This window comes from Asterias rubens, chromosome 19 (assembly GCF_902459465.1).
Source record: "Asterias rubens chromosome 19, eAstRub1.3, whole genome shotgun sequence".
Lineage (NCBI taxonomy): Eukaryota > Metazoa > Echinodermata > Asteroidea > Forcipulatida > Asteriidae > Asterias > Asterias rubens.
This window is the reverse complement of record NC_047080.1, coordinates 1,870,353-1,898,098: the sequence shown is the minus strand read 5'-3', so window position 1 is coordinate 1,898,098 and position 27,746 is coordinate 1,870,353. Positions and strand designations below refer to the sequence as shown.

Genomic DNA, 27,746 nt, shown 5'->3' with positions numbered 1-27,746 from the left:
CACCTAAAAAGCTTATTGTAGGCTTTACTGTGGTTACCTAGAACAGATTTTTCCAAAAACATGGTTTTCAACACCAGCTTAGGTACCCTCATTGAGTATGGTGCCCAGCTCGTTTGGATACCTTTGGTATTGCTGCACGTACATAACAAGGAGCTGGACCTGAACCCAGTGTTTAGGATAAGACCCCCTATCCTAGCTAAAATGTGTTGAGTATGATGAGGCTGTATTCAAAATAGACTGGTGCCTTTCAATTAAAACTGTATACTTTTTAATATGCAGGGTCCGGGTATAGTATATACAAATTCTGATGCAAATAATTTAAATTGTCAAAACCCTACATTTTGAAGAAAAACTTGTACAACCTAGTTTCTGCGCTAAAGTTATGTTCTTCTTAAAGGTAGAATTCCTGGATTTTTGAAATTGAAAATAAACTAGCTGTAACTTTATAAAGATCGTATAGGAACTATGATCGGCTTTCTTCAGTAGTTGAAGCACACAGTTGCCTTGTAGCTGAAGGTCCCATGCTTTTAATGGGAACTCTTCAAATTTGTACATGTACATAACCGTTTTTGTATGAAAAGTGTTTTTTTATACTGTAAAATTAAGCGGATTTTTTGCATGATATTGTTGGGTATGAACCATGCTGTGTGTATCTGGATACACAATAAATTGAAATAACAATTGAAAGAAATCTTGTTTATGTCTTTTATACCTTGCAGCTTCTATCCAATTCGTCATGTTTTCTTTCTCACTTAAACTTGTAAAGAAACTCACAAGGAAAAAAGTTAATACAGCAAAAGATTTGCTTTTTTAACAAACAATGTTTATTATACAACATATATTTGACCTAAAATGGTACTATTAAAAACCCAGTACAAACAGAATTTTCAGTAGTTAAATTAAAGGCATCATTTTTAGGTCACATAAACAAATTTTTCATTTACATAGAATTTGGTAAACCTCAAAACTGGATGGACGGCATGTGAGGAATATGTTTTTTTTTAAATAAATATATACACAAACTTTGAACAATATTTTAATGTGGATGGAATGTACTAACGGACGGAATTTCAAATTGTCATCATGTTGAAAATCAAATTTTATAGACAAAGTAATACCCCTCGATATTTAGTGTCGGCAGATCATCACCAAGGCCAAATTTCATAGAGCTGCTGAAGCCAAAAAAACATATTGCTTAACATTTCTTTGCTTAGTAGAAATAGGCAGGATACCAGTCACAAATTATACTTATAACATGGTGGTTTGGATGGTAACCTTAATCTGGTAAGCATAATTTTGTTGTTCTTAGCTACTTTTTGTGCCAGGCATTTAGTGCATTACCTCTTATAACAATACTCTTATTACCCTGGATTCCCAATTGCTTCAAGAACTTAATAGTTGTGTTGCTGAAGTGGTAGAATACATGGAAAAAGTCACATTATTCAAGTACAAGAAAAAATACTTGAGGCTTACTTCCCATTAGTATATGTACATGAAAATCTTACTGCCCTTTTTTGCAAATTCTAATGAAAATTTCAAATAAAATACTCTTTTAAAAATGTAACCTGTAAACTGCTTTTCATGAAAAAGGTAATTCTTTATTATATTTTGTTCACCACAGTTATTCCTTGCTCAGAAGATGTGATAGGTTACCAACTACACTTCCACATAGTCCTTATGGAGCTTACAATGCAGCTGGTACCCTGACCCACACCACCATCAACACAAATTCAAAATGGTGCCTGTTTTTCACTCCTCCAAACATAGTAACTTATTGCTTCAAATATTTACAAATTCTACAATATTTAAGATGGAAATCGAAGGCAGTTTCCATGCCTTCTTCTTTTAATACAAATCTTTGACTTTCTGGACGGATTTCTGCCAGCTTTCAAGCCATCTTGACTCTGCTGTTAACTGCTCATCCCTCTGTTGGTCAATCTCAGCCAGGTTCTTGTCAAATGCAGTCAAGTATTCCTGCAGGAAGAAAAGGTAAGAATGGAATCTTAATTTCGCTTTTAGGTTTATCAATAACAAATTTTCAGGACAATATACCAAATCTGACAACCATGTTGGTCATGAGTGTGAGAAAGTGTGCCTCGTATTTGGCAATCTTTCTCAACATTTCTAGAATTTTGTTTTCCCCTATCCTACCACCTTTTCATTTGTTATGAAACAAACTAGTACCTAATTTAAAGCCATTATACACTTTCGGTAAACAGTATTGTCCAAGTCCCACACTTCGTGTATCACAACTTATATATAAAATAACAATCCTGTGGAAATTTAGGCTCAATCGGACATCGGAGTCGGGAGAAAATAACGGGAAAACCCACTCCTGTTTTCGCGCGTCATGACATGTGTTTATAACAAATCCGTAATTCTCACTAACAAGAATTTATATTGTTTTACCGTTTTCTCAAAAAGTAAAGCATTTCATGGACTAATATTTCTAGAGAAGTCTTTCACCATTACCTTCTGTAAACCCTGTAAATTATTTGTAAATCTGTGAACTTTTTTTTTTTCTGTTCCGAAAGGGTCCAATGGCTTTAATGAAATGAAAACAAATCTTTTTTAACATGGAGTGCAAAAGTGGTGGCAGGATTCGAAAATCTTTCCAAATTGGAGAGAAAAAACCGCAGCCTGATCACAATTCCTACAGTACAGGTACATGTGTTGTACAACAACATCTGGTGTATTTATGAGGGTTTGGGCAAAACTCCCTTACGAACCATATGAACCAAGCTTCAGAAGTCTGAATTCAGATAAGTCCGAAATTTCTCATTCGGGTAAATGTCATGGACCTCTCTAGCAAGTGATAAAACATTTCAAGGCAACGTCAATAAATCGTGCAAGTGATAAAATCAACTTAATTAAGTGCCGCTTAATAAGACCAGGAATTGGCCAATACTTTCGTGAAGTATTAATCCAGTCGGGATTAACCAAACTGACCCAAAATGACCCAAAACGACCCTTTTTACAGTTTTCAGGATGTTGACAAATCAGTAGTGTCATTTCCGACTACTTTTTTAAAAGGCATTCTCGTTTAACTACCGCAAATTCTATAAGACATTGATATGATACTTAAAAATGGAATGACACGCAAGTCCTAAAGGTATTTCTTGTTTTGAAAGAAAAGATACATGGTAAATTTGTTTTTACAAAAATTCTGACAGAGAAAAAACCCCAAGCTCCATAACTGCTCTGTAATCACTGAAATAGCAGTAGAATACACACCATCAATAAAGCACACAGTTAAATCTTTCATGCCTGTTTTGAATCCAAGTCCGCCCCATACCAACGTATTTAAATATTTTTAATCCCCTGTCATTTGCTCCTAGCTGGAGTACTCTGAATGATGCCTAAGTTTTTTTGTTTTTTTTTTTAACTCATTTGAAAGACTCACTGTGATTTTTCATTTTGTTATGTTAGGCTTTTTAAATTGTGATTGTGCTGCATTTTGGTTTGGTATTTTCTTGCTTATTCTTGGATTTGGGAGACCTCCCCCCTTTTGGCGATAGTTAAATTCAATAACCACCTGTTTGCTCTCAGGGCATCACACTGATAATGTCAATTTTTAATGTATTTTTGCCTGAGTACACCTGTATATATTCTTAGAAACCTTTACAGCACAGCTGTGGAATATGGCATGGACATGGGTATATCTTATGAACATACAATAGAACTGAAAAAACCCAGCAATATAACTTTGTACTGGCATGACTGGGATCCAATTGGGAGCTCCTCTAAGCAATCACACCCACATACTAATCAAAAAGAACCCTTCAAATTTAAGTTCCTAATTCCCAAACTGCTTTCCCAAATGGGACCATAAACTTTTCTCAATCAAACAAGCATCAAACCTTGACAGCTTTCAACATGACCTCAGAAACCAGCCCTAAAGAACAGAGCAATATTTTATGTTTTGAATATGAAAAAGAAAAGAACAAGGCAGACGTTGCAGGTAAATGCACTAAAATTGAGATGCAAATAGCACCCAGGGCTTTCCCCGCGGACCTGTCCACCGTCTGACGCTAGGGACTCGGTCTTTCAGGGCTTATCATGGGACGACATTTGTAACCCGGAATCATTCCCATGGTAACCAGCCAGCCCAGGGAACCAGGCAGGTGACTAAACACCTTAGGCTGTGTCAATTTACCTCGGGTAACAGTCAGTGATGAAATGTGGACGAGTTCACAGTTTGCACTAGATTCGTTTTTTGTTCATGCCCATAAAAACCTGGGCCCAATTTTATAGAGCTGCCTAAGCAGAACATAATACTGAACATTTTTTTTGCTAAGCATAAACATGCAGGATACCAGGATGCGTAACGGTATTTGTTTAATGGTATTTCGCCTGGTAACCTTAATCTGGTAAGCTTAATATTGCCGTACTTAGTTTTTTTTTTTTTTTTGCTTAAAAGCTGCTCTATAAAATTGTGCCCTATTTTAATTCATTCAAGATGTTTTAAACTTTTGTCGGACAAGATTCCAGAGAATTTGCTCAAACATTCGAGAGAATTGTGTGTAAAAGTCGGCATTTCAGCTACTCTTTTAAAACAAAAAAAATGAAGCCAAGGAGCAAATGTTCACACACAGACAAAACCTCTTTAGGCCTATTTTGCTAGAAATTTGACAGACATTTACTGTATACTGTGCAAAATTACTGGACCACATTCCCCACTGACAAACAAACTAGTCCGGTGGTTTGGGGGGGAAAAGTCTAGAGGAGTACTGGGGTAAAAGTTCAGTAGACCACATGGCCTCCTTCGATAGAGTGGGGGAGGGGTATCCACAAAGGGCGGTAATTCTATGTTGATAAAAGGCTGGGAATGTTATAAGACACAACAGCTGTCTCAATGTAAAAGGCTGTCTTCGTATAGAAGGCGTAGGGGTCTCAAGAAACTGGGTCAGGAAATAACACACAAGGCAGGCAGGCAGTGGTGGTTTCAGCTGTGTTTCAGTTGTGTTTCAGCGCAATTGTAATCTGTGTTTAGTGACGTTTAGAGTGGATGAATAATTGTAGTTTGTCTTGAAGTTCCCTAATGTTATCAGCGGAGAACTTTTGGAGTATTTAGTGAGTTAAGAAGTGGCTCGGTCGACCAGAAAGGTCAAGGGCTTCTGCCGGCTGACCCTTTGCCTTTGAGTTGGAGGGGAGACACCAGTGGGTCCCAGAGGAGCTTTGTTCCCCACGAAGTGGCGATCCCAGAAGGGCAAAGTAATATTGTCACCAAAGTTTGTAAGATTTGAACTGAAAGCCTCTCAGGTGTCTTGCTTAAAAGAATTGTACACAGAACACAGTTTTTCATCACCCGAACTTGAATCCTCGATTCCGATCGGTGGGTACTGGGCAATATCAGCCTCAAGTCAACAAACGGTCCCTGTGTGAACTTGGCCCCCTGTCTTAGCTCTACATTCATGCACACAGGAAGATGTCAGAAAACAGAATAAATCTAGGCTAATTGGGATGTTTGTAATTAGTGTGCAATGACTAACATTTTTTTTTCGAGGAGGAGAAAAGGCTAATGACTCCGGTACAAGGACAGTAGTAAAGTACCTTTCCCTATAAAACCGCCTCCCCCGCCCCCTCCCACACCCAATCACGACCCACCACATCTGTTTCTGATTAATCTGGAATGATACAGTTTTGATATTGCGAGGATATTGGAGTTAACCTTAAAGGGGGTTAGACTAATCTGTTTCTTGGCCCTCTGGAGGCCCTGATAGCTCGGCAGCTGCCATGGTTTCTTCCTCTTTCATAAAACCCCCTGTGCTTAATCCCCCCCTCAGTTTGGACCCCTCCTTTATCTGCGAGGGCCAATCAGGCTGAAGACATTGACCTGAGGCCCACCATAAGGTGTCTTTCCTTATGGGATTTGACATTCTGCACGACTCTCCCCAAAGGCTGTGAACATCATTGGCAATCGGCCAAACATTCTGAACATCTCTGCAGCCGATTTCACAAAATGCTAAAATCCTATCTCCGAGTTATGAGTAACTCATTCTAACTTGGGATGGGTTCAATGCATCCTAACTTCTTAGATACGGGAAAGAGTTTGGTGAAATTGATGGCTGATAATCTCAAAGCAAACTTGCATTCCAATGCATGTCGTCTCGGCTCTCTTAAATTTGAATGCCATCTCACTATTTTCTGAGAAGTGTCTGGCTTTGGAGTAGGGCATCAAACTATGAGTGATAATTCTTTTTTTTTTACGTTTTGTAAAAAAATTTGCCACACTGTTGGGAGCATCCTAGTGCCATGGATCAGGTCTCATAAATAAATAATTCAAAAGAAAAACATTTGCCAGAAGCCCAGAGATGACATGTTTTGGTAGCTGTTTCCCTGTGGACATTGTCCCAACACTGATAAAAGTAATGAATGAACAATGAACAGTACCCAGACTCGGGCAGTCTGTTTTCAACAGGAAAATCTCAGTTCCTCTCTGCGCTGTCCTGTTCATTCACATTTCTTTTACAAGGCGGTGCCTCTGCTTAAAGGAACAGTGCATACAGTCAGACAGTCTCCTCCATACTTTCTGTGTTTACAAGACACAGCCCCAGTTTTCTGCAGTGCACAAGTACGTAGATTCCTTCTAAAAATTATTGTTCCAAGTCAAACTTCATTCTTGTTACAACGCCACTGTTAAAAAAATCAGTCCTAAAGCCTACAAGTGTCCTTCATCAATATGATTTACTATAGTTGCTTCTCTTAACCCATGGGTATAAATGATACCTGCGAGGGTAGAGGTTGATATTGTGAATGAAAAAGCCTTCAGAGAGCAATGGCAGCTTGGGGCTGTATACTCCTCAAGGAGCTAAGAAAGATTAAAGTGATGTTATTGGCCCAGTGAACAGGGCACTAACATAAAGTTATTGTGAAGTGCTATAGACGATGTGACCTCTGACGTCACTCGAAAACCATAACACGCGCGATTCGCGCGCATACCGCCGGGCAAAACCTTTGTGTTTTGGGAGCCAGCTAGAAAGTGTAATGCAATCTTACCATGACTACGCGTGTTTTTGCCCAGCGAAACATGACGTATACAGTGTTTTGTCAACAGAGGGCTGTTTGAATGTAAACATAGGTCACATCGTCTATATAAGAACGCTAAATTATTTCTGTTTGTCTGTTGTTTGCTCACCTTGTACACTTGATCTCTTGAATCCACCAGTGCCTGGTGAGCCAATGTGGTCTTTCCCGTCGTTATGGCGGCCGAGAGCTGGGGTTTTGCCGGCCGATTCTTACCGGTCAGCTGATCGACTGGTACTCCGACCCACTGGCGACTACCTCGTTTTATAAGAGGAATGTATTCGTTGTCCTCGAGGGGTAGGCCGGCTTTCTTGCGTCGCATGAGGGCGCTTGTCTTGAGACGCTTTGGATCAACACCTTTTAAAGGAAACAAGATTAGAATCTTTGTAAATTGGACAAATCAAAATTTCAACATTCAGGCAATTTATATGAGCTGTATGAACTTTCAGTAAAAAACATATAAGTCTTGACCAAGATAAAAGTAACTTGTACGTTATTATTGATGTAATCATTTAGTAAAAATAAATTGTAAATTGTACTTACGACCGATTTCTACTTCATCAACAGTCAACAAGGAGTCAAACATCAAGAGTAGTTTCTCTGATGCGGAGGCAAGCTCCTGAACAAAGTCTGTCCCAAGATTCTTTGCCGATTCCTACAAAATAAATTCATGAAAAATATTCAACAACTGACTAAAATGTGGCATGTCGTGGCCGAGCAAAGAAGACCACTGGACTCAAGCTCTGGTGTTTCTGATCTGCAGAGTGTGGGTACGAGTTTCGGTAGTGACACTTGTGTCTTTTAGTAAGACATTTAATCATTATTGCTTCGTCCTTCTTATAAAGGAAGTAAAGTCATAGGTCCTGTGTATGGTGTAATGACATGTAAAGTACCCAGTGAACTTATCATAAAGACAAGAGTTGGCACCCGTTGTCCTAGTCTGATTGGCAGCAATATTGCGCCACAGCACCTTGTAAACCATAACATGGTGCTGCGTAGAGAAGTAGGTCTAATACTTCAAAAACCTAGCTCCACATACATGTACCTTGCAGGAAAAAATACTGAGTGCTTTGATGCGCCCATATGGTGTAATAAAGGGCTATATAAGATACCAGTATTAAAGAAGTATGATCACATTGAATGATCATATTTTGCTGAATTACATTTCATGTATAAACTAGAGTCGCCATTTGTTTTAAGATAAGTGCTTTAAACTCTTACCTTGAGGTTTTGGGAGTTAGTCTCCACGCCGATCATGTAGTCTTTCTTACGAGTCTCCTCACTGTCACACAATGACTGTAGCTGGTTGCGGTTGTGTGGATGGCCTAGAGTTGGGCGTAGAAGCGTCTTGTGCTCAGACTAATAAACAAAAAAACAAAAAACGAGTTTAGTTTTGGTATAAAATTACAAAAAAGAAAATGCTTGGACAACTGTTTGGTGTCACCTTTTTTTTAGTTTTATTTCTTCGTAAAATAATGAATTTTCTCCTTTTTTAGACTATTCCTACTTTCAATTGAAAACAGGGAACTAGAATTCCTTTCTCGATGCATTCTTACCCGTTCCTTATCCCATCTCGCAAGGTTATTTGTGAAGTCTTCAGAAACCTCATACAGTGACGTCTTGGATATTGTCAGATGTTTGTCTAAGATTTCTCGGATCACCAGTGGAGGCACTCTGCCATTCAGGATCTCGAGTCGCTCAAGTTGCTCACGGAATTCTGGTGTAGAAAGAAAATTGTATAAAGAAGTTGTTACATTGGCCATTATTGATATGGTTATAAGGATTCTGAGTGGTACCCCCGAATGAAGATATTGACTAATAGGGAGACTGGCAACAATAGGACTAGATAGCCAAAATGGTAGAGTGCCGTTAAGTCCAGAGGTCATTGGTTCAAATCCCGCTCCAGTCAATTTGCCTTTGTTCCAACCACAATTGTTTAAAATCTACCCAGTCAGTTTCCCTTGTGGTTTAATTCTGGATAAAAAAAAACCAATGGAATTCGTCAGCAAGATTTATCCGACAGTACTATACTGGGCTCACCATAAGGTATGCAACTCTTTATGTTTAGAATCCACATTTGGCGAACTAATCCCAAAAAAAAGAATTGAAAAGCAAAAATCTACAATTCTGAAACTGAAATACTTACCTTGAAGACATTGATTGTGATATTCATCAGCCTGAATGAAATACGACTGTAGCTTAGCCACAACAACATCAGCGCACTGCTCAAACGACTCATGTATAGCATGGGATCTCGTAGGTGGCCTTAGACCCTTCTGACGATAGTAAAGCTAAACAAATATTTCGGGGAAGAAAAATAAAATTTATCAAATTTATGGAAAAGATTTACAAAAGGGACCTACACTTTAAATTATTGTTTTAGTGTCTACTGTTTCCCAAACTCTCCAAAGTTGATGACAGCCGAGATAAATCATGATTTTAACTGCAGTTTCATAAATTTGTGACAGTATCTTAGACATTTGGCTCATAATTATATGTTTGTTTGTCTGTTTGCTTGTTTTAGTTTTTGAAACAAACTTTGTGCCAGTCAAAAGCCAATGGCATTTTGATTGAATATCAACAAATTCAGGAATGAACTAAAACCTCAGTGAACAAAAATGCACAGATCATTAATTTGAAAAGTGACGCCATCGAGAGTTTCAGATTTGTGAATCGCACTATAAGGGACAACACAGTGGCATTTTACACTGTTTTAACGCAAGGTTCAAAATTTCTATCTTTTCCCTTTTTCCTTCAGGCTCGTCCCTATTAAAAAATGAGTTTATCACAAAACTAAGTTTGACCTTGGAGCTCCTCCTTTAAATTCAAAAAAGCAAACCCCACCCACAGCTTCAGCCACTATTAAGTGGAGTGCACTCTTCTTTTACAAAATAATGACCCCAAATAACCCCATAACCTGTTCCCAATTAGTCATGTTTTTTTAAATACACAAATCCAGCATGGCCTAAATTTAAAATCACGAGCACTTCCCAAGCCCAAATCCTAAATGATCCCCTTTGAAATTATCCCACGCAAGTATTTTCCGCAAGTTACATAAAAAGGCCTAATAGTCACTTCCACGTCTTGTTAAGTTTTGAAATACCGTGATAGATTTGTGTGATTATAAGTTTACAGTCAATTGTTGGTTCAAAGTGTGTTATGATCGGGCCACATCAATAAAAAATGTAGGTGTCTATCTTAACTTTCAAAATGTTATCTGATTTTCTCTCTCTATTCAACAATCTTTTGAACTTTAACGAAAACTCTTTGGTTTCCTAACACAACGACTCTCATGTGAGAACCACAGTTTGGCAAACAATATTGCCAACCAAGTGTACAAACATATTGTATAGGATTTTTGTTTTGATTAAGTAATAATAATAACTAGTTCTTATAGTGTATTTTTACAATATCGTCTCATTAGTGCCCTGGTGATTGGGCCAACAACATTCAAGTGAACTTTCTCAGCTCCATGCATTGTCCTTAACTTTGTTTTTAACAACCAAAATTACATTGTAGCTCAGTCGTTGCGTTTTTATTGTTTAGGGTTTCAGATACAGTTTTCTCGATAAGGTTCCTTTTTGAGGGGAAATATTTGACAGAAAAAGTATAAACTTCATAATAACAGGCATTATAGATCCACTCTTACCAGCGCTTTACAAGAAAAAATAGAGGCACTAACAATGATAAAAGACAGTTGGTCCAGGAAAGTTTTTAAACCATTCTTGAAAACTTCCAGTGACTATGCGGAATGAGTTTGATAAGGGAGGGAGTTCCAAAAGCGCGGGGCATGTGCGTGAACCTTCACCAATGTTTTGAATTGAAATGGCCTATTTGGTGACAATTGGTAATTATGACTACGGACTACTGAGGTTGACTTACATCAGCTGTTGTGAGCAGACCATCCAAGGCGTCCTGTAGGATCCGCCTAATAAGGGCCAGGAAGTGCCTGGTTAGAGAAAGAAACAAAAAAAGGACATACTGGGTTCAGTCCAATCAATATTCATTACCCAACAAGAATGTTTATTTCTTCATTCATGTTATTTATTTTGGTTTTACCAATATACACCAGTGTGTTTAAACTGTGTATTCGGTACTTTCCTGAGTCCTGTGAAAAAAAAATCACAGGTATATTACTCGAGCGGGATTCGAACCCACAACCTTTGTAACTCTAGAGCAGTGGCTTACCAAATAGACTTCTGAGATTGCCCGGTAGCTAGAGACAGTTCAAATCCTATGTGTTGGCAGCGGGCAAAGCAAAAATATGCAACAGTAATAGATGCTAAATTACTTCATTCATGTTGCAAACTGCTTACCAACTGGACAGACCAATGGTATAAATGCAAAAAGTTGTTTATGGCCTGACGCTTCGATCCTAGTGGAGTTTTGTTTTTTACGCTAAAAATAAATATTGGTGACACTTCGTTTACAGCCGGCCTACCATCCGTCAACCATGTTTGTCTTGTTCATTGGGGTCAATAGCAACGTTACACAAAACACAGGACATACGGCTTCACGTCCCATCTGAAGGACAAAGTGATTATGGTCACTAGTGCAAAGACTTGGACCTGAACTTCACTCCCTGACAACACCAGAATTTGATTCAGGTGCGCCAGACCACTGGGCCCTGCCACACTTGTATGTGCAAGAGAGTATTTGAAGATACAAAACTTACGTTTCTCGTTCAGGCTTCTCACCAAAAATATAGTATTTCTGATCGAACTTCAGATTGGTGTTCTTGTTTCGCTGAACTCTGAAAGCAATAAAGATGGAAATCATTGTTTAAAATAAACAGGAATATAACACACAATACTCGAATTCAGAGGAAATCAGTTGACCATGTTCCTTGGCAACTTTACTGGTCAAAGACTTTTGACCAATCTACCTGTTCAACTCCGTCAATAAACTTCAGTTCTTGTTGTCAAGAAAAATTGTTTGTGCTCAGTATTTCTAAACTTCGTTTTTGTTGTCTCCTTCCTAATTTGAGAAAATAAATTCCTTCATTTTTGAGAGTAGTTTCTCCAAACCCCTCAAAAAAGATGGTTTAGTTGATTTTTGTTGTTGATTGTTTGTGTATATTTATTTTTTATAATGAGTAGGGTAGATGGCCTTAGCTTTCGATCCAAACTGGACCTTCTTCAGAGGCATAAACAAGTACAAACAAATACATTTCCATTTATAGAAAAAAGAGAGGAAAGGGAATCAGGGAAGGATCCATTTTTTTTTGAGGAGTGGTAAAAACCTTTTGGTAAAAATGGAGAAATCACATCCCTGACACACTCACCCTGACGCTATCCTCCGCGGATTCCCACTGTCCATAGTCTGCGATATCTTCCTGGGTTTCATTCTCTCTTTGTCCTGCACTGCCTTGACCTGAAGGGCCCTGCCGAGACTCCTGCTTTTAGCATCCTCTGCCTGTATGGTGGACTGTGTACCTGGGGGTCTCCCCACCCCAGGGGTAAGGGGTACGTCACCTAGTGTGTCACCGTCCCCGGTCATTTTCACTTTCATCTTTTGAGATCTGCAGATTTTAATAATTGGTGACATTGATTACATGGGACTTGAGGATTGCATAGTGACGTATTAATTTGGTTTGCAGTAACACCATGTGTATATCTACTTACCAGGTAATGTCTTGCTTTTTGTTCCACTAAAGTGATGTTGATTTTCGGAATCCTTGAGATTTCTCCGTTCTGAAAAGAACTGTCCTGCCTTTTAACTACTACCCGGGCGGAAGGTATAGAAAATCGGCTGGGACTACTACTTTTGCTCAAGTGGATTGAGGAGGCTTCTTATTAACTGCACTTAATTCGCGGTAGTAGAACATAAATATAAATTTGTTTCAAGTATTTATATTTTCAGGCGTTGAATATTTTTACCGAGTAGTAACTTGACCTGTTCTTTGGGTATTCTTTGACTGTTTACTTGTTTATGCTTCTGTTTCTATCTGTGATAAACATTTTATTACTATTATTATTATTGTAAATGGTGTTGCTAGGAGTGCGTTTTGGCGACCCCAACCAAAAACTGTTTCGGTTGTTGGTCATTGGTTCTGCTGTTCAGACTGAACGACAACCAAGTTGTGAGCTCGGTTAACGTTTTGGTTGTGACGTCAGAAACAGTTTTTGGTTGGGGTCGCCAAAACACTCTATGTCAGTGATGTGAGCTGGCTCTAACAACAATGTGTACACATCTACTATTCTTTGAGTAATGCATTGATAAGCCCATAGTCAGGGGAGTCAGATTTAAGCAGGAGTTGTGTGATTAAACAGCTTTAACCAAGAACAGTATTTTTGTTTTCAGTCTCATCTGCAAGGCCTAAGTAAATTACACTTAAGACTTCATTTCCCTCGCAGGCATTTTTCCAGCCCCACTTTTCATGAGTAGTAACTGCACCAGCTGGCAACTATATTCTTTAAAGACCCAGTGGAAGGAAAAACCTGTTTAAAACATGGAGGAAATTGCTCGGCTCCTTATGTGACAGCCCTTAATTTCTTCAGCCCCAAACCATGAGTGGCCATTTTGCCTTGTGACGGGGAGAGCACAATCAAGCAGACACAGTAATGAAGTTTTTGTTTATTTTCGGGAGACTCACGTCAGAATGTTCTTTATGAGTGAAACGGCTGAATCTTCAATTTGCGGCTTGGCAGACTTCAGCGTTGTCAGGGTAACCAATGTCGTCAGGGCCGTTGTCCCCTGAGCTGTCTGTTGTGTTTGTGGTTTATCGTCTCCACTGAAGGCCACCTTTGCACTCTGGAACGGGAGACCAGATTTCTTGGTAGGGGAGTCCAGCAAGATGGCCGGCTGGCGTAGACAGTTGACATATTTGCTCCGGTCGTCAAACGCCGCGAAGATCGCCTTTAAGCTCTCTAGGAGCTGCAGAGGTGTGATTTGCTGAGTGGTATTACAAAAAAAGGAAATTTCACTCATGGGTAGACTAAAAATGGCTTTTAAAAAAACATGATTTTGTGATAATAAAGTCAAAGTGAAGTGGTCGGTTACACCCATGTTAAATTTCCAAAGTCAGTGTCCGTCCCAGTTTCTTAATCTGCGGCCCATGACCAACAGAATTAAGGGCCAGGGGCGTCAAGGGTCCCTGGGAAGTTTAAGCCTGGGGGTAGGTTAGACGACCGACTGACCAGAGCCCAATTTTATGGCTGTGCCTATCGCTGAATTCTGTGCTTGCAATCACCATTTTTTGCTAACAGAGCAAGCACTGAATTTCTACACTATCTGTGTAAGCGAAGAATGCCTCTTAGAATACTGTGGTGTCTGCACGCCCACAAGCAAAAATTCCATGCTAACCTGTGAAATCATAAGCGCAGAATTCCCAAGCCCAAGGCATATTAACTGCTCATTCATAAAGTTGAATGACCGATGTAATTCACTGTAAACATAACCACTCACTTAAAAGGACAAGTTTTCGTTGCAAAACTCAGAATTTCTTTAATGGAGCTTTCCCATAATAATGACCACGCAGACTTTCTCAAAGACTAACAGATTTTCACACCAAAATTTATAAATTTGACTGACCTCTTTATCTAAGTTGGGTTTCTCGCACGCATCTACCCTCTTCTCCAGTACGTTGAGATGATGCATGAGGCGCTGAGCCTGGCCGTTACTCTCAGCAACCTCTGTTTTGACCTTGACCTGGGTGTTGGTCAACCATCGGGTCAACTTCTCAATGAAGGTCAGATCAAAGAGATGATGCTTGAATCTAAAACGTGGAAAGAAACAAAGAGGGAAACAGGACATTGGAGTTGAATCCGGATTTTTTTGCAACAACGAATTTAAACGGTTATGACCGGATGACAGGTATGCACACACACTGCTTTTGGACATACGACCACAAATTGGCTGAACCTGCTTTTGTATATACACTTAAAAAAATATTTAAAAATGTCAACACCCCTGGACTTTCCATTGTTCAGTTTGAATTCAGTTAGTCAAATGGCGAGCGTATTTGCTAAGAAAGGGTGCGTTCGTTTAGCTTCCCTGGATCGACCCCGGTCTTCCCCTGGTGCATTTGAATAGCTTTGACGTAATTCCAGGGGCTCACCCGGGTCAGCCCCCAGTGCCCTGCTTGTGGAGTGGGTCACTTTGGGGCTGACCCCAGATGCATGACGTCACTACGAGAGCTCTTGTCAGAGGGCTCACCCGAGTGAGCACCGTAGGGTAGACCCAGGGAAGCTAATACGAATGCACCCATTGATTGTTCCAAAGGTCATGGAGCAGCTGCATAAAAAAAAAAAACCTTTGGAAGATGGAAAGTATCTGGTTTGAGGATTTGTCAGGCATAACACGACAATAAAAAGGTTCCAAGTTTCTTGCAGCCTCCGGAGCAGTTGTCCAAAGCTGTTATAGGGAGCATGCACGGCAAACACAAACATCAACAGAGCTGTGCATTCTGCAAGCTCTACTTTTATGATTTAACCCACTACTTTCCCAACGTACCTGTCCTCGAACTTATTAGCAATGTCCAACGCCTGTTCTAGTCTCCGAGCTTCCATGCCTTCCAAGTCGGCCATGACGAAGCCTTCAGCCGAGTCAATCTTAATGGCCAACTTCTCCAGTTTCTTCTTATAGGAATCAACTTCCTCAGGGGAGAAGTTACCCCCATCAGAAAACAGTCTGCAGGGAAGAAAATAAATAACAATAGCTTTTATTGTCTTCATAAACTCTGTAACAAATGTTGTTATCTCTATGAACCTTTTTGAAACCGGTGTATCAATGAAAGGGGTGCAGTATGATATGCATCTCACAGTTCACAATCAACCCTCCTACTGTCTGACCACTGATTTTGAATAATAGATGAACTTTGCTAGCCTGCAATATGATATCATGTGATAAATGTGTCTCACAGTTCACAGTCAACCCTCCTACTTTCCAACCACTGGTTTTGAATAATAGATGAACTTTGCTAGCCTGCAATATGATATCATGTAATAAATGTGTCTCACAGTTCACAGTCAACCCTCCTACTTTCCAACCACTGGTTTTGAATGGTAACCTGCAATATGATGTCATTTTGTGAATACCTCTACACAGTCATGACAGTACACAGGCAACCCTCCTACTGTCAGACCATTCAAGCCAATCCACTGTTATTTTGAATGATAGACAAACTATGCCAGCCTGCCATGCCTGCAGTTATGATATAGGGGTGAATGCACACAATACATGTAAAGAGTTAGTTCTGCACGGTTTGAGTGCGCCATCTCACACAACTCATGAAGTTATGTTTTCAAACCACTGGTCCATTTACTGAAAGTTTTACTTACTTGAAGGATTTGATGAATCTGGCATTGGACTCTCTCAACATCTGTAATGTGTCGTCCAGATATTGTCTGAATTGCCTCAGTGAGGTACGGATCACGTCCATGTGCGTCTCAACTTTGGTGCTTACTTGGTTGGATAGGGCTACCAGACTATAAAAATAGAAATGAAACAATGTATAAATGGAATGCAATATTGACACTACTGGCCCAATATCATAAAGCTGCGGTTTTGTGCATACTGTACGATTTCCATTTCGTAGCACTTCTACTGCGGTAAGCACATGAAAAAGGCATGCTAACATTCCAGTACTTACTGCACAAATTTAATAAAGCCACAGTACACACCCATGGTGAACGCTCCAGCTGGCTGCATAATCTGTGAAATACGCTTACACTTAAGCAAATTTTCCTGATTCAATAAACATTTACGGACTTACGTTGCCGATTTGCTCGCGTTGACAAAAACCTCTTCCAAGGCGTCAATCTCGTCGCGGAACTTCTCTGCCAGCCGGTTATGCTCATGCTGCATCTCAACAAAACGCGATTTGACATCATTGAGGGCGCCGTTAATGCCCTTGGAATGGCGCGACACACGTTCCTGGTGGAGGACTAACTCGGCTGCTCGTACATGATGGATATCGAGTTCGGCTCGCTTAGAGCGCGGTCCGTGCAAGTGAAGGCGCAAGTCCAGCTCACTGTTCAGTTCTTCGATCTAGTCAAAAAAATGAAAACGGAATTGAACGATGTTAATATGTACCCGGAGTCAGGAATACTCCAGGCTCGAAAATAACACTGTATCGGGCCAGTAAACTTATGACCGTACAAGTCCGAAAGTCTAGTGTTTTTGAATAATATCGCCTCTTTGCTAACGTACCTTAGCGGCAACCACATTATTTGCTCTCTCAACAGCCTCCACTGACCACGCCTCCAGATGGTTCAAGAATTCCATACGCATTCTAGAAGAAAACAAACAACAACAAAATAAAATATCTGGCTTCAGACTGGCACTCCTGAACACAGATATTGACTAATAGGGAGACTGCCAATATAGGGCTGTATATAGCTCAGTTGGTAGAGTGCGGTACGTTAAGCCGAAGGTTGTTGCTTCAAGTCCCGCTCAAGTCAATCTTTCTTTGTACAAACCCAAAGTGTTAAAAGACTTTCCCTGTCAGAAATTAGCATGATACCAGTCACAAATTGTGCAGGTGACATGGTGGTTTGCCTGGTAACCTTATTCTAGTAAGCAAAATTTTGTCGCGCTTAGCTACTGTTTCTGCTTACAACAGCTCTATGAATTGGGGCCATATCTTTAGTTCTAGATACTTAATCGGAAAAAATGCCAACTTTCAAATATTTCTTAAACTCACACTCTCCGAAGTTCTCCAAACAATTCGTGGGGAATCAGAACATTCGTGGAGTACATCACAACGGCCTCTGGCTCCACTCCGCTCTCGGTGATGAATGTCGTGTCGGGACCCTTCCCAGAATCCTCCTCTGATATCCCATGCTCCCCAGCGATGGTCAGAACGTAGAAGGTAGTCCCCTTATTGGTTGCTAGGACCTCTTTGACTGCCGTGGGAACAGGGCTCTGGCTAAACGATGAGTCGCCAGGGTAACTCTGCAAATGAAACCATAAATTTTAAAACAGTGCATATTTAATTGTTCAAATAATTTTCTTATTAGGAAAACATCAATAAAATAAGTATGTCTATGAAATTTGCCCCCACACTCAAAAAGACTGTATTCCGAAGTATGTAAGACGCTTAAATGAAAGTGATAAGAAGGACGCAACAAAAATGTTCTTATTACTTTTGGTTACTGATGTGTGTTAGCACTGAGTACTCAGTACTTTCCCCCCGAGTCCTGTGAAAAAAATCGTAGGCATATTACTCAGATGGCATTCGTCTTACCAGCTAGACTACCGAGGTTCCTCAGTAGCTAGAGGCAGTTCAAATCCTTTGTTCTAGCAGCTGGTACCGCAACGATATAGTAGATGTTAAATTCACATCGGGATTTATCCCCGATGCAAACTTAACATCTATAATAAAAATATTCTTACCCTCTTGAAGGCTTTCCTCCATTTGATCTTAGATTGACTAATGCTGATCTGTAGGTAGCAGGAATGAAGGGTGCAGTGCGTGGAGATGAAAGTGATGAGAGGAAAGTGCAAGTAGATGAGTGAAATGAAAACCGGGTACAAATATACAAGGGTGATGGATAACCGGGTACGGGTGGGGTTTTGAAAGCGTTGGTGAAGATTGGGGGGGGGGGGGGGAGTTGATAGAGTGAAGCACAATCGTGTGTTTTCTCTTGTCACAATGATGATTTAGAGGAAAATGCAAACAGCTGAGAATTCAAAAGAAAAGGTTTGATGACCGGTACAAATATTCATGGCTCTGTTTACCATGAGCAAAGAATCAGTGCTTGCAGAAGCCAGGAATTCTGCGCTAACATCAAGCGTATTTCAGGTTAGCAGGGAATCTTTGCTTGTGCACATGCTCGCTCCAGACTACTAGGCATTCTTTGCTTACACAGCTAGCATAGACAAATTCAGCGCATGCACAGTAAGCGAAGAATGGTGATCATAAGCGCTGAAATCGGCGGTAAGAAGAGCCAAGAAATTGGACCCAGGCAAATTGGGTATAAAGCCAGGGAGGAGATTTTAAATGAATTTAGGCAGAATAAGGAGAATAAAGAGGAAGGTGCAGGGGGTGATTTCAAACAAACGGAGGACAAACTCTTAACTGGATAGAGCTTTGCTGAAAGTTTGATAGAACCCAACCTCCCCAATGATCTTACCGTCACAGACTTTGATGATGAAACTCTACTCTCTGGAGGCAGGGCTAGATCGGCAACGGGAGTCACGCCCCTTGGCGTCTTCTTCTTATGGTTTTTCTTGCCTCTCGCTTTCGCTTCCTCACTCATCTCCTGCTCAATCTGATGCAACCGTTCCTAAAATCCACAACAATTTATAAAATAGATGTTACTTTTGCTTTGGGGATAAAGAACATGATGTGTTTTTACCCCTTATAAGGAGGTGTAAATAGCTCTGTATATTCAGAACTTTCCCGAGTTCTTTGGAGAAAGAAAAAAACACAGGTAAGTCACTCAGGTGGAATTCAAACCCACAACCTTTGCATTGCCAGAATAGATAATGAGTTAGCCTGGGCCCAGTTTCATGGCTCTGCTTACCGCGAAATTCTGCGCTTACGTATCATAGAATTGTGTGCCTCAAGGGTTCCGTAAGCGCAGAATTCTGTGGTAAGCAGAGCCATGAAATTGGGCCCAGGTGGCTATAGAGGCAGTTCAAATCTAGCAATGCAAAGTTCATGGGTTCGAATCCCACACGAGTGATTTGCCTGTGGATTTTGTTCACAGGACTTGGGAAAGTATACAGTGCTTAACACAAATTGGTGTAAGGGTAAAAAAAAATTAAAACATTTTATTTGTTTCAATACACGATCTGATATCAAGCTTGCAACACCAGAGGTTCTCAGCCTGATTGGAGGACAACAACCTCAAACGTTCAAATGAACTTTTTGTTTCCAAATACCATTCTTACCGTGGGATGTAGTCTGTCGACTTCGTAGAACATACAGACAGACATATCATAGCGCTGTAATTCTTCCTTCACCATGTCAGGATAGTCTCTGACAATCCGCATCTGATCTTTGTGGAATCTCTCATAACTGTATAAAAACAAAAATAGTAATTACATAAGTAGGGTTTGAAACTATGCCAGGTAGGAGTATAATCGGATAAGGTTTACGATAGCGCCATGTGTAAATCTCTTTTGAGTAGTGTTGGTTCTTAAAAGATCTGGTGGTTGACAACTCAACGTTTCGATCAGTATGCTCAGATCATCTTCAGATTTCATAGAGCTGCCATGCACAAAAATCGGCTGAGCATGAAATTTCTTCTTTGATAAAAACAGGATTACCAATCAAATTTCTATTCGTTGCCTATTGCTTGTTACTGGTATTCAGCTGTTGTTTGCTGTTGAGTATCACATTGAAATTTGGTTGGTAGTCCTGTTTTTATAAAGGAAGACATTTCACGCTTAGCAAATTTGTGTGCTTAGCAGCTCTATGAAATTGGGCCCTGATCATCTTTCTCATTCACATCCACAATCTTTACCCCTTCAGTTGATTATAGTGTCTCGCTCAAGGACACAAGTGTCTGGACCGGGATTTGAACCCACACCCTGGTGACTGAGAGTTTGATGTCCTAGACCACTCGACTGCAATGTGATACAATATATAGCATTTTTGTTTATGCCTCTGACGAAAGGCCAGTTTGGATTTAAAGCAATGCCATCTCCCCTACTAGCATTCTAAGCAAAGCAATATAAATTTAGGTTTACATCCATTCATGTGGATGTTTGAGGGCGCTCTACACATAAAGCAGTCAGAGCAACGGTTGAAGGGTTTAAAACAAACACTTTGGTGTGTACCTTGATTTGATCTTGTCCAGCATGAGGAGAGCTTTCTGCAATCGATCTTCTAATGTTTCTTCACTACTTTCTTGTCTAAGCCGGTCCATGATAATGTCCAAGTTTGCTTCCATATCCTGCAGAGAAAAATTCACAAATTGTAATCAAGCCACCGAGTGCCATAGCCAAGCTATTTAGTGGCTTTTAGGTTATTGTCTAGTTCCTTCAAACCATCGATGAAATGATACAATAGCTGTTGAAAAGTATATAGATTTTTAGGCATTTGTATGGTTAGCTCAATGGTTAATTGCAATAACACCATGTGTATGTGACGGGGTCGTCAAATAGAGAACATCTACTTGCTGGGTAGATATTGTGCTTTTGAGAACTTGTCTCATCTTGATACCTGGGACCAATGTCATAAAGCTGTTAAGCAGACAAATACTGCTACATGTAAGCAAAAACTGTGTGAGGCACCAGTTGGAACAACCTTATGGAATTTTTTATGTTAGCAAGTTTCTGTTAAGCAAGATTTGTCTGTGCTAAGCAAGTTGTATGCTTACAGGCTTTATGAAATTGTGCCATGTAAACCTGTGCACATAATAAAAACGTCCCTCCTACCTGGTTTTGGTTGTCATGATCATGTCGACAATCTTCCAGTCTTTCTTGGAGTTCTCGTTCCTTCTTGGCTAACCCAATCTCATGGACATCCCAGAGGTGGGCTGCCCCCTGAGCAAATTTGAACAGCGAGCGCAGCCGCTGACCGTGGTGCTCCGCTAACTGCTCCAAAGATTTCTGTGGGTTACAAAAATTACTTTCAATAAATAACAGTTATTGACGACAGAGTCAGAGGAATGTGCGTAAAATGTAGATTTCTGTGGACTCATTTCTATTAAAGGAACACGTTGCCTTGGATGATACGCATGCTTAAATCCTTAGACTTTGAAGGGGGTAACCCTGTTTCAGCCCCAGGAGTAGGTGGCAACGTGCCTCTTGTTTGACTACAGCATTCAGGGGCCATAGCAAGGCGTCTTAAAGACTTTTTACTCGGATATGTCATTTCGTTTGGAGGTAGAGGGGTGGGATCGTACTTACATCTATCGTCTCCAGAGTATTCTCAAAGATTCTTTGTTGGTTGCCGACCTGAGGCAAGAAGTTCTCCTCTATCACTTCCTGAACCTTCTCCTCATTGGACACTCCCGCCTCAAGAAGCTCCTCCTGCACCAAGAAATAATATAAGTGGATGGTTAGATGGGTGCCCAAATTCATCGCTTTGCTTACCGCCAAAATCTGCCCTTGGCAGATCACCAATCTTCTCTTACCGTGTAAGCGCAGAGTTTTCTGAACTGGATGTGTTAGAATGCCAAGTACCGTGGAGAATGCACGCACAAAAATTGGGCCAAAATGTACTTGAAAGCAAAGCTCTAAATTGTTTCATTTTTTACCATGATGAAGAACCCGATAGCTCAGTTAAAATTTCCCTTCTTCAGAAGATCATCTTAACAATAATGAAAATATCTTTCGGTATGTTTTCTTACCCTGTACTTGTCCACTTGGTCCAGACAATCCTGGCACACTCTCTCATACTCCTTGTGTAGCTTTCCTAGGTACTTGATGTGTAGTTGCTCAAGGTGTTGGCAAGTAGTGGTCAACTGTTTATTCCACTGGTACACAGCAGTCTTGGTTGAACCTGGTGGCTTCATTTCCCTGAAGGAAAATCAGAAGCACAAGGGAGTTTATAAATAAATTTGAGAAGAGAAAAAATAACTTTTTTTTGTAAAGTTGACAAGAAGTAACTTTTTATTGTCATTTTGAAATCTAGCACTTAAATACAAGTTCTTATATGTGTTTAATCCATGTTGGTTTGAATACTGGTTGTGACACTTGTGTTCTTGAACAAAACACTTAACTATAACTGCTTCTCATCACCCACAGCCCAATTTCATGGCTCTGCTTACCATAAGCAAAGAGTTTGCGCTTAGGTAAGAAGCAAATTCCACGCTTACTTCAAGCGTATTTTACACGTAAGCAGGGAATGTCTGCTTTTCCGCATGCATACTCAATGCTTTCAGGCATTTTAGTCTTACACAGCTAGCACAGAAATTCAGCACTTGCACAATAAGCGGAATGGTGATCAATGGCCTCGGCCAAAGCTGGAACTAAGAAATGAGTAGCCATACTGGTGGGGGCCTTACTTTTGAGGCATGAGACTTAAAAACTTACCTGAGGGAGTCAAGTAGATCCAGTCTTGTATTATTGAAGATCATCTGCTCTGCCTTCAGGTCCTCTAAGAGGAAACCAATCCGCGGTGGATTCTTCACCTCCTCACTTTGCATAAACAACCTGTCCACCAAATCATACAGCAACAATCGTGTTTCAATCCCAGTTTTTTTTTTTTTTCATTTTTTTTTATTATCCTTTTTATTTTGTTGGCCATTTTATACAAATAAATATTATCCAGGCAGTCAAAGGAAGGAAGCACTAAAAGGCACTTGTTTCAACTTTGTAGTTTTCTTGCCCCACTGGCACTTTTTACAAACAGGACACTGTGGCGACTAAGTCCATAGTACACAAGCCAATTGTGTGATGTGTCTCAACTACACATGGATGATGCGCTCGATATCAGAAAAACAAAAATACTCACGTGAATTTGTCAATGGCGACGTCCGTGTTGAGTCTCTTCCAATCGGAGACCCTAGTCTCCCAGATACGATGATGATTCTTATCTCGCTCCACATCCGTCTTCATCAACCTCGTAAACAGGTCTGCGTACGCTCGTCGGTTGTTCAAGATCGTCTGGTTGATAACTTGACCCTCTTTGCTGATCAGACGTTGGACGTCCGGGGGCATAAAGAAGGCAATCTTCTCTATGTTTTTAGCGTAGGATTTTAAGACGTCTCGAATCTGAACAAAAATATAATAAATGTTTAGGGGTTCTTTCAAACAAGATTTTCGCTCAAGCTTAAGAGGTTCAAATTTATAAAAATTTACATGATGTAAGCACTCGTCTCTCGCTGTGGTCCTGGGGTTGATTTCACAAAAAAAACTAAGATTTATCTTAAGAAGAGTTGTCAGTATCTCACCAAAGTGACTTATGTTGTAACATCAGCAATTCAAATTGATACACAGTAAAGATCAGTCCTAGCTCATTATAAAATTGGCCCTTGATTTGATTCTCGGCTAGGGCCAAATGAGAGTAGAGTTGTGCATTGGTTCTCTCCTATGCTACAGGTTATTTTTTTTCTTTTGACTTTCCTTCCCCTCACAACAATTTGTCTATCTCTGGCTGTGCTATGTGGTCATATATAGGTCAATGTGGCTGGCTGCCAAAGACGCCCTTGTGCCTGCAGCTCAAACACGTTGTGGCTACGTCCTTCCCAACTCGGCTTCTCAGCTGTGAGTAAAGATGATTAGCCCTCCCAAAGTATTTTGAATATTACTTACCCTTTGTAGTCTTTGACATTCGAATCCATCGAGTGTTTTGTCGAGCTCCACAATCCATTCCCTCCTGCTGATTGATTGAGTACCAATCAGACTCCAGAGTTCATTCAACTCATCCAAACTGTAGTCTCGCAGATCCTGGTTGAGAAAAAATATATATAATCGGACAAACAAATTAAATCATTGTTGCATGTCGTGGCTTATCAGTTTGGTTCACGGTACCCAAGCTCTGGTGTTATCAGCAGCAGAGCACCAGTTTGAATCCCGGTCATGACACTTGTGCCCATGAGCAAGGCACTTTACCATTATAGCTTTGTGTGGAAGTTAGTGCATTCTGCTTTACCAGCCAGGCTCCTCGTGGATGATACCCGTGCCTACATCCTTTTGGATTGTTAAGGGGGTAACCCTGTTTCAGCCCCAGGAGTATGTGGCAGCGTGCCCCTGGTGGCAGTTAATTTGGTCGACAGCCCAAAACAATTAAGTGTAGCCCTCGCTTTGAAGTTGCCATTCGGCATTGTGATGTTAGGCAGTATCTCATTAAACAAAATGTAAAGTGTACCAGATTAAATTAACTGAATACCGTGTTATAAAATTTCTTTTCCTTTCAATCTAAATGATAAACTTCACATTTCATGAAGACAATTGCTTCATACTTACATCATCATCACCAATTCTTGCAAGCATCTTCTCAATGTCTGCAGGGGAAAAAGAACCACAGAAAAAGAGAAATTTTTACACAAAATGTAAATGGAACGATCATTGCTGAATTTTCTCTATTTAAAAAGATAGAATACATATGAATAATATGTTACTAATTTTTTGTTATTTGATTCTTCTTACCTTTATCATTCTCCTGTAGTTGCTGAATGAGTCTATCTCCTGCACCAGTAATTCTAGGCTCAAGATCCTGTCATGAAGGTAAATCAAGATAACAATTTTCTCATTCGTCAAAAATATACCTAAATTTTGATTTGACCCTGTCAACATACATTTTTACTTCAGCTCATCAGCACAAAATAATATGTTCCACAACTGCCAGGGCAGAATTTCACAAAGCTGTTCAACAGAAAATTCTGCTTATCTAATTTTTTGGCTAAGCAAGAAATTACTTGGGTACCAGTCACAGCAGCGATAACCGATAGTGGTCTTTTCTTTTCAATGAGTGGGTGTGTTTTACATTGAATTTATGGGATCATTTAACTTAGTTGTTGAGCATTCTGGTTGGTACATGATCCAATTAAGTAGTTTGAAAAAGGAATTACATTAAGATAACAGGTGTGAGTTGCTAAAGGAGAAGGATGTATTATTCTGGCCTCTTTCTTAAATCGAGCTTTCCCGTATTGTGCTTACATTGGCAATGACAGTCAGATCTTGATGGAGATCTTCCACGGCAGCTTCATGTCTTAACCGTCTACTCTCAGCTATCCTCTCAATGATATCAGATCCAGTCTTCTCAGCTTCTGCAGTAATAAACAAATTTGATTTGAAACAGTTGCTCTTCATTTGTATAACATACTTCCAAGTGATCATCCTTTTAAATTTATCTCAAGCTCTTAAGATGAACCAAATTGATGCTGTACATGCAGGCCTGAAATTTTATCTGCGAGAGGGCGGGGCAATTTTCATTCAGGAAAGGGCACTTCTTTTTAAAAAATCTTAAAAGTTTAAGGCATCAGGTTGGCCAAGTTGACAACACAACACACATAAACAGGTATACTAGTGAAACAAATAATTTGTGTGGAAATGGGTCCGGATATCTATGGAAAAAGGAGAAGGCAAAGAGAACAAAAATTAATAGTAATTATCTTCTTGGATGTCCAGACCATTAGTTTGATGGTCTCGACAAACAGTCTCACTGGCACTTACCGACAGAATCAGCTAACCCCCTGACCTCCCTGGCTGCAACAACAGAAACAGGCTCAGTAGCTGCAGCTTTCTGCTCTTCCTTTCCCCTTCTGCAATAGATGAAAAACTCGGACATTTCAGAATAAACATTGCTTTTATAAATTTCTGCTGAGCGAAAATGGGTAAGATACCAGTCCCAAGTTGTACAAAGTGACATGGTGTTTTGACTGAATTTTTTGTGTACTTTATTTAATGAATTCAGGCCCAGATAAGATGACAATTTGTGAGGTAAACTTTAAAATCATTGAAACAATTTCTTACTTAAGTAATACTGGGTTCTCTGTCTTGTGGTCATTAGGCATGCTCTCGATCCATTCAATCTGTCTATCTGTCAGTAGGCTCTCCCCCATTGATGTACGACCTTCTCGGACCAGTGGGATTGATGCTGTCTTTAATTCCATTGTCTTGAGATCACTCTTCGTTTTCTCCAAGGTGTTGACGAGTTGCACCTACATTACAACAAACAAGATAACAAGCAGTTTTCATCCACTTTTGATATAACATAGGGCCTAATTAGTGATGTGTAAAAACACTAACAACGAGACAACAAAAACAATCATTACTCTGTCTTCAGCAATTATTATCATAAACACATTCATACAACTTTATCATCCTAGTTTTGCCTATTTTAGTGTATTTATAACCACTCTATGTTGCTCACTTTGTTTTGTTTTTCAGATTAAATTTAAACAAAAATGAAAAATATTGTTTTTGGATTTTTTTTTCTTTTTAAAAACTTAATTGGCATAACAAAACATATCAAATTAGGCCTAGGGCCCTATTTTAAGCTACATACAGGTGTTGTATGTTATGTTGTTGTTGTGTTTTTTTGTAGGGGAGTGTCAGTCAGTGTTTTACTTTTTGAAAGAAAGTTTAAGTTGCCTCATGAAATTTTTAGACTTTCGGTTTTTTTCCCAGGAATTATAAATTGAAAATGCACGATTTCCTATGTTTAGCACTCACCTCAGCATCAAATAACTGTCGATAAATCTTGCCTGATGGCACAACCCTCACTGGCCTTGTCTGAGTTTCCGCCATCGTTAAAAGTTCTCTGGAACAATTCCCCGAGAAAACAACAATTTTTACCGGAGTTTGTTTATGAATGCACCTCTGCTGCAGACACACATGCCATTAGATTACACATGATTGTGACAATTGACTTGAAGAAGTTTGCCGATCTTTCCAGCTCTGTAAAAGCGATCAGAAGATTCAAATCACACCAAAACTGAAACTTATTTAATAACAGACTTCCAGTTAATATTATCGTATTAGAATTTCAAAAAAATATCCAGACGATTTCCAGAAAATCGTCATTAAATAGAGACATTTTAGTGCTCCTCGCAGTCACAGTTCCTTGGCAACTATATACACAGAGCATGCGCAGTACGTCGATAGAATCAAGGGGAGTTTGTGTGCAGAGGCGTTTTTTTTTAAGCAGACGAAACGTTGTCCACTTTATGATTTTTAGTTTTTCACAGTAAACTTAATTGAAAAGTGTATTTTTTACATTGTTATTATTGTTTAAAACAAAAACAAACATAAACACCAAATTTATTATTCAAATCAGTGGTACGGTCAGAGTTGAAGTTATATTTTTGCACAGAAAAGGACAAAAACAGTGCCTTTGACATCCTAGCTAAAATAAATACCTAACTATGACGACC

General features: G+C 39.8%; 1 protein-coding gene across 2 annotated transcripts; it reads right to left on the bottom strand.

The window, feature by feature from the left end:
- Window positions 1–1,276: 1,276 nt before the first annotated feature.
- On the bottom strand, window positions 1,277–27,591 carry LOC117302915 (coiled-coil domain-containing protein 180-like). 2 transcript variants are annotated; one of them, XM_033786894.1, is made up of 32 exons: window positions 27,046–27,591; window positions 26,344–26,531; window positions 26,044–26,132; window positions 25,528–25,637; window positions 25,018–25,084; window positions 24,835–24,872; window positions 24,181–24,315; window positions 23,381–23,640; window positions 22,960–23,079; window positions 22,275–22,443; window positions 21,832–21,954; window positions 21,358–21,531; window positions 20,758–20,873; window positions 19,867–19,993; window positions 19,104–19,256; window positions 18,364–18,411; window positions 17,672–17,922; window positions 17,179–17,260; window positions 16,742–17,016; window positions 16,308–16,454; window positions 15,481–15,657; window positions 14,560–14,743; window positions 13,622–13,920; window positions 12,311–12,547; window positions 11,702–11,779; window positions 10,909–10,975; window positions 9,173–9,317; window positions 8,583–8,743; window positions 8,248–8,385; window positions 7,570–7,681; window positions 7,139–7,383; window positions 1,277–1,974 (listed from the first exon to the last, which is right to left on the bottom strand). In XM_033786894.1, exons 1-32 carry the CDS (start codon window positions 27,118–27,120, stop codon window positions 1,846–1,848), a joined length of 4,719 nt encoding a protein of 1,572 aa, XP_033642785.1. In that variant the 5' UTR covers window positions 27,121–27,591; the 3' UTR covers window positions 1,277–1,845. The 2 variants fall into 2 exon arrangements, with proteins under 2 accessions (XP_033642785.1, XP_033642787.1); XM_033786896.1 differs by lacking the exon at window positions 18,364–18,411 and having other exon boundaries at window positions 27,046–27,590.
- Between the last annotated feature and the right edge of the window lie 155 nt (window positions 27,592–27,746).

Excerpts from the sequence above, each read along its gene's own strand:
- LOC117302915 (XM_033786894.1), bottom strand. The coding sequence starts at position 27,120 with ATGGCGGAAACTCAGACAAGGCCAGTGAGGGTTGTGCCATCAGGCAAG. Across the intron at positions 22,444-22,959 it reads GATCTACTTGACTCCCTCAG|GGAAATGAAGCCACCAGGTT; the intron begins GTAAGTTTTTAA and ends ATTTTCCTTCAG. Across the intron at positions 17,923-18,363 it reads GGAGGAAAGCCTTCAAGAGG|AGTTACCCTGGCGACTCATC; the intron begins GTAAGAATATTT and ends TTTCATTTGCAG.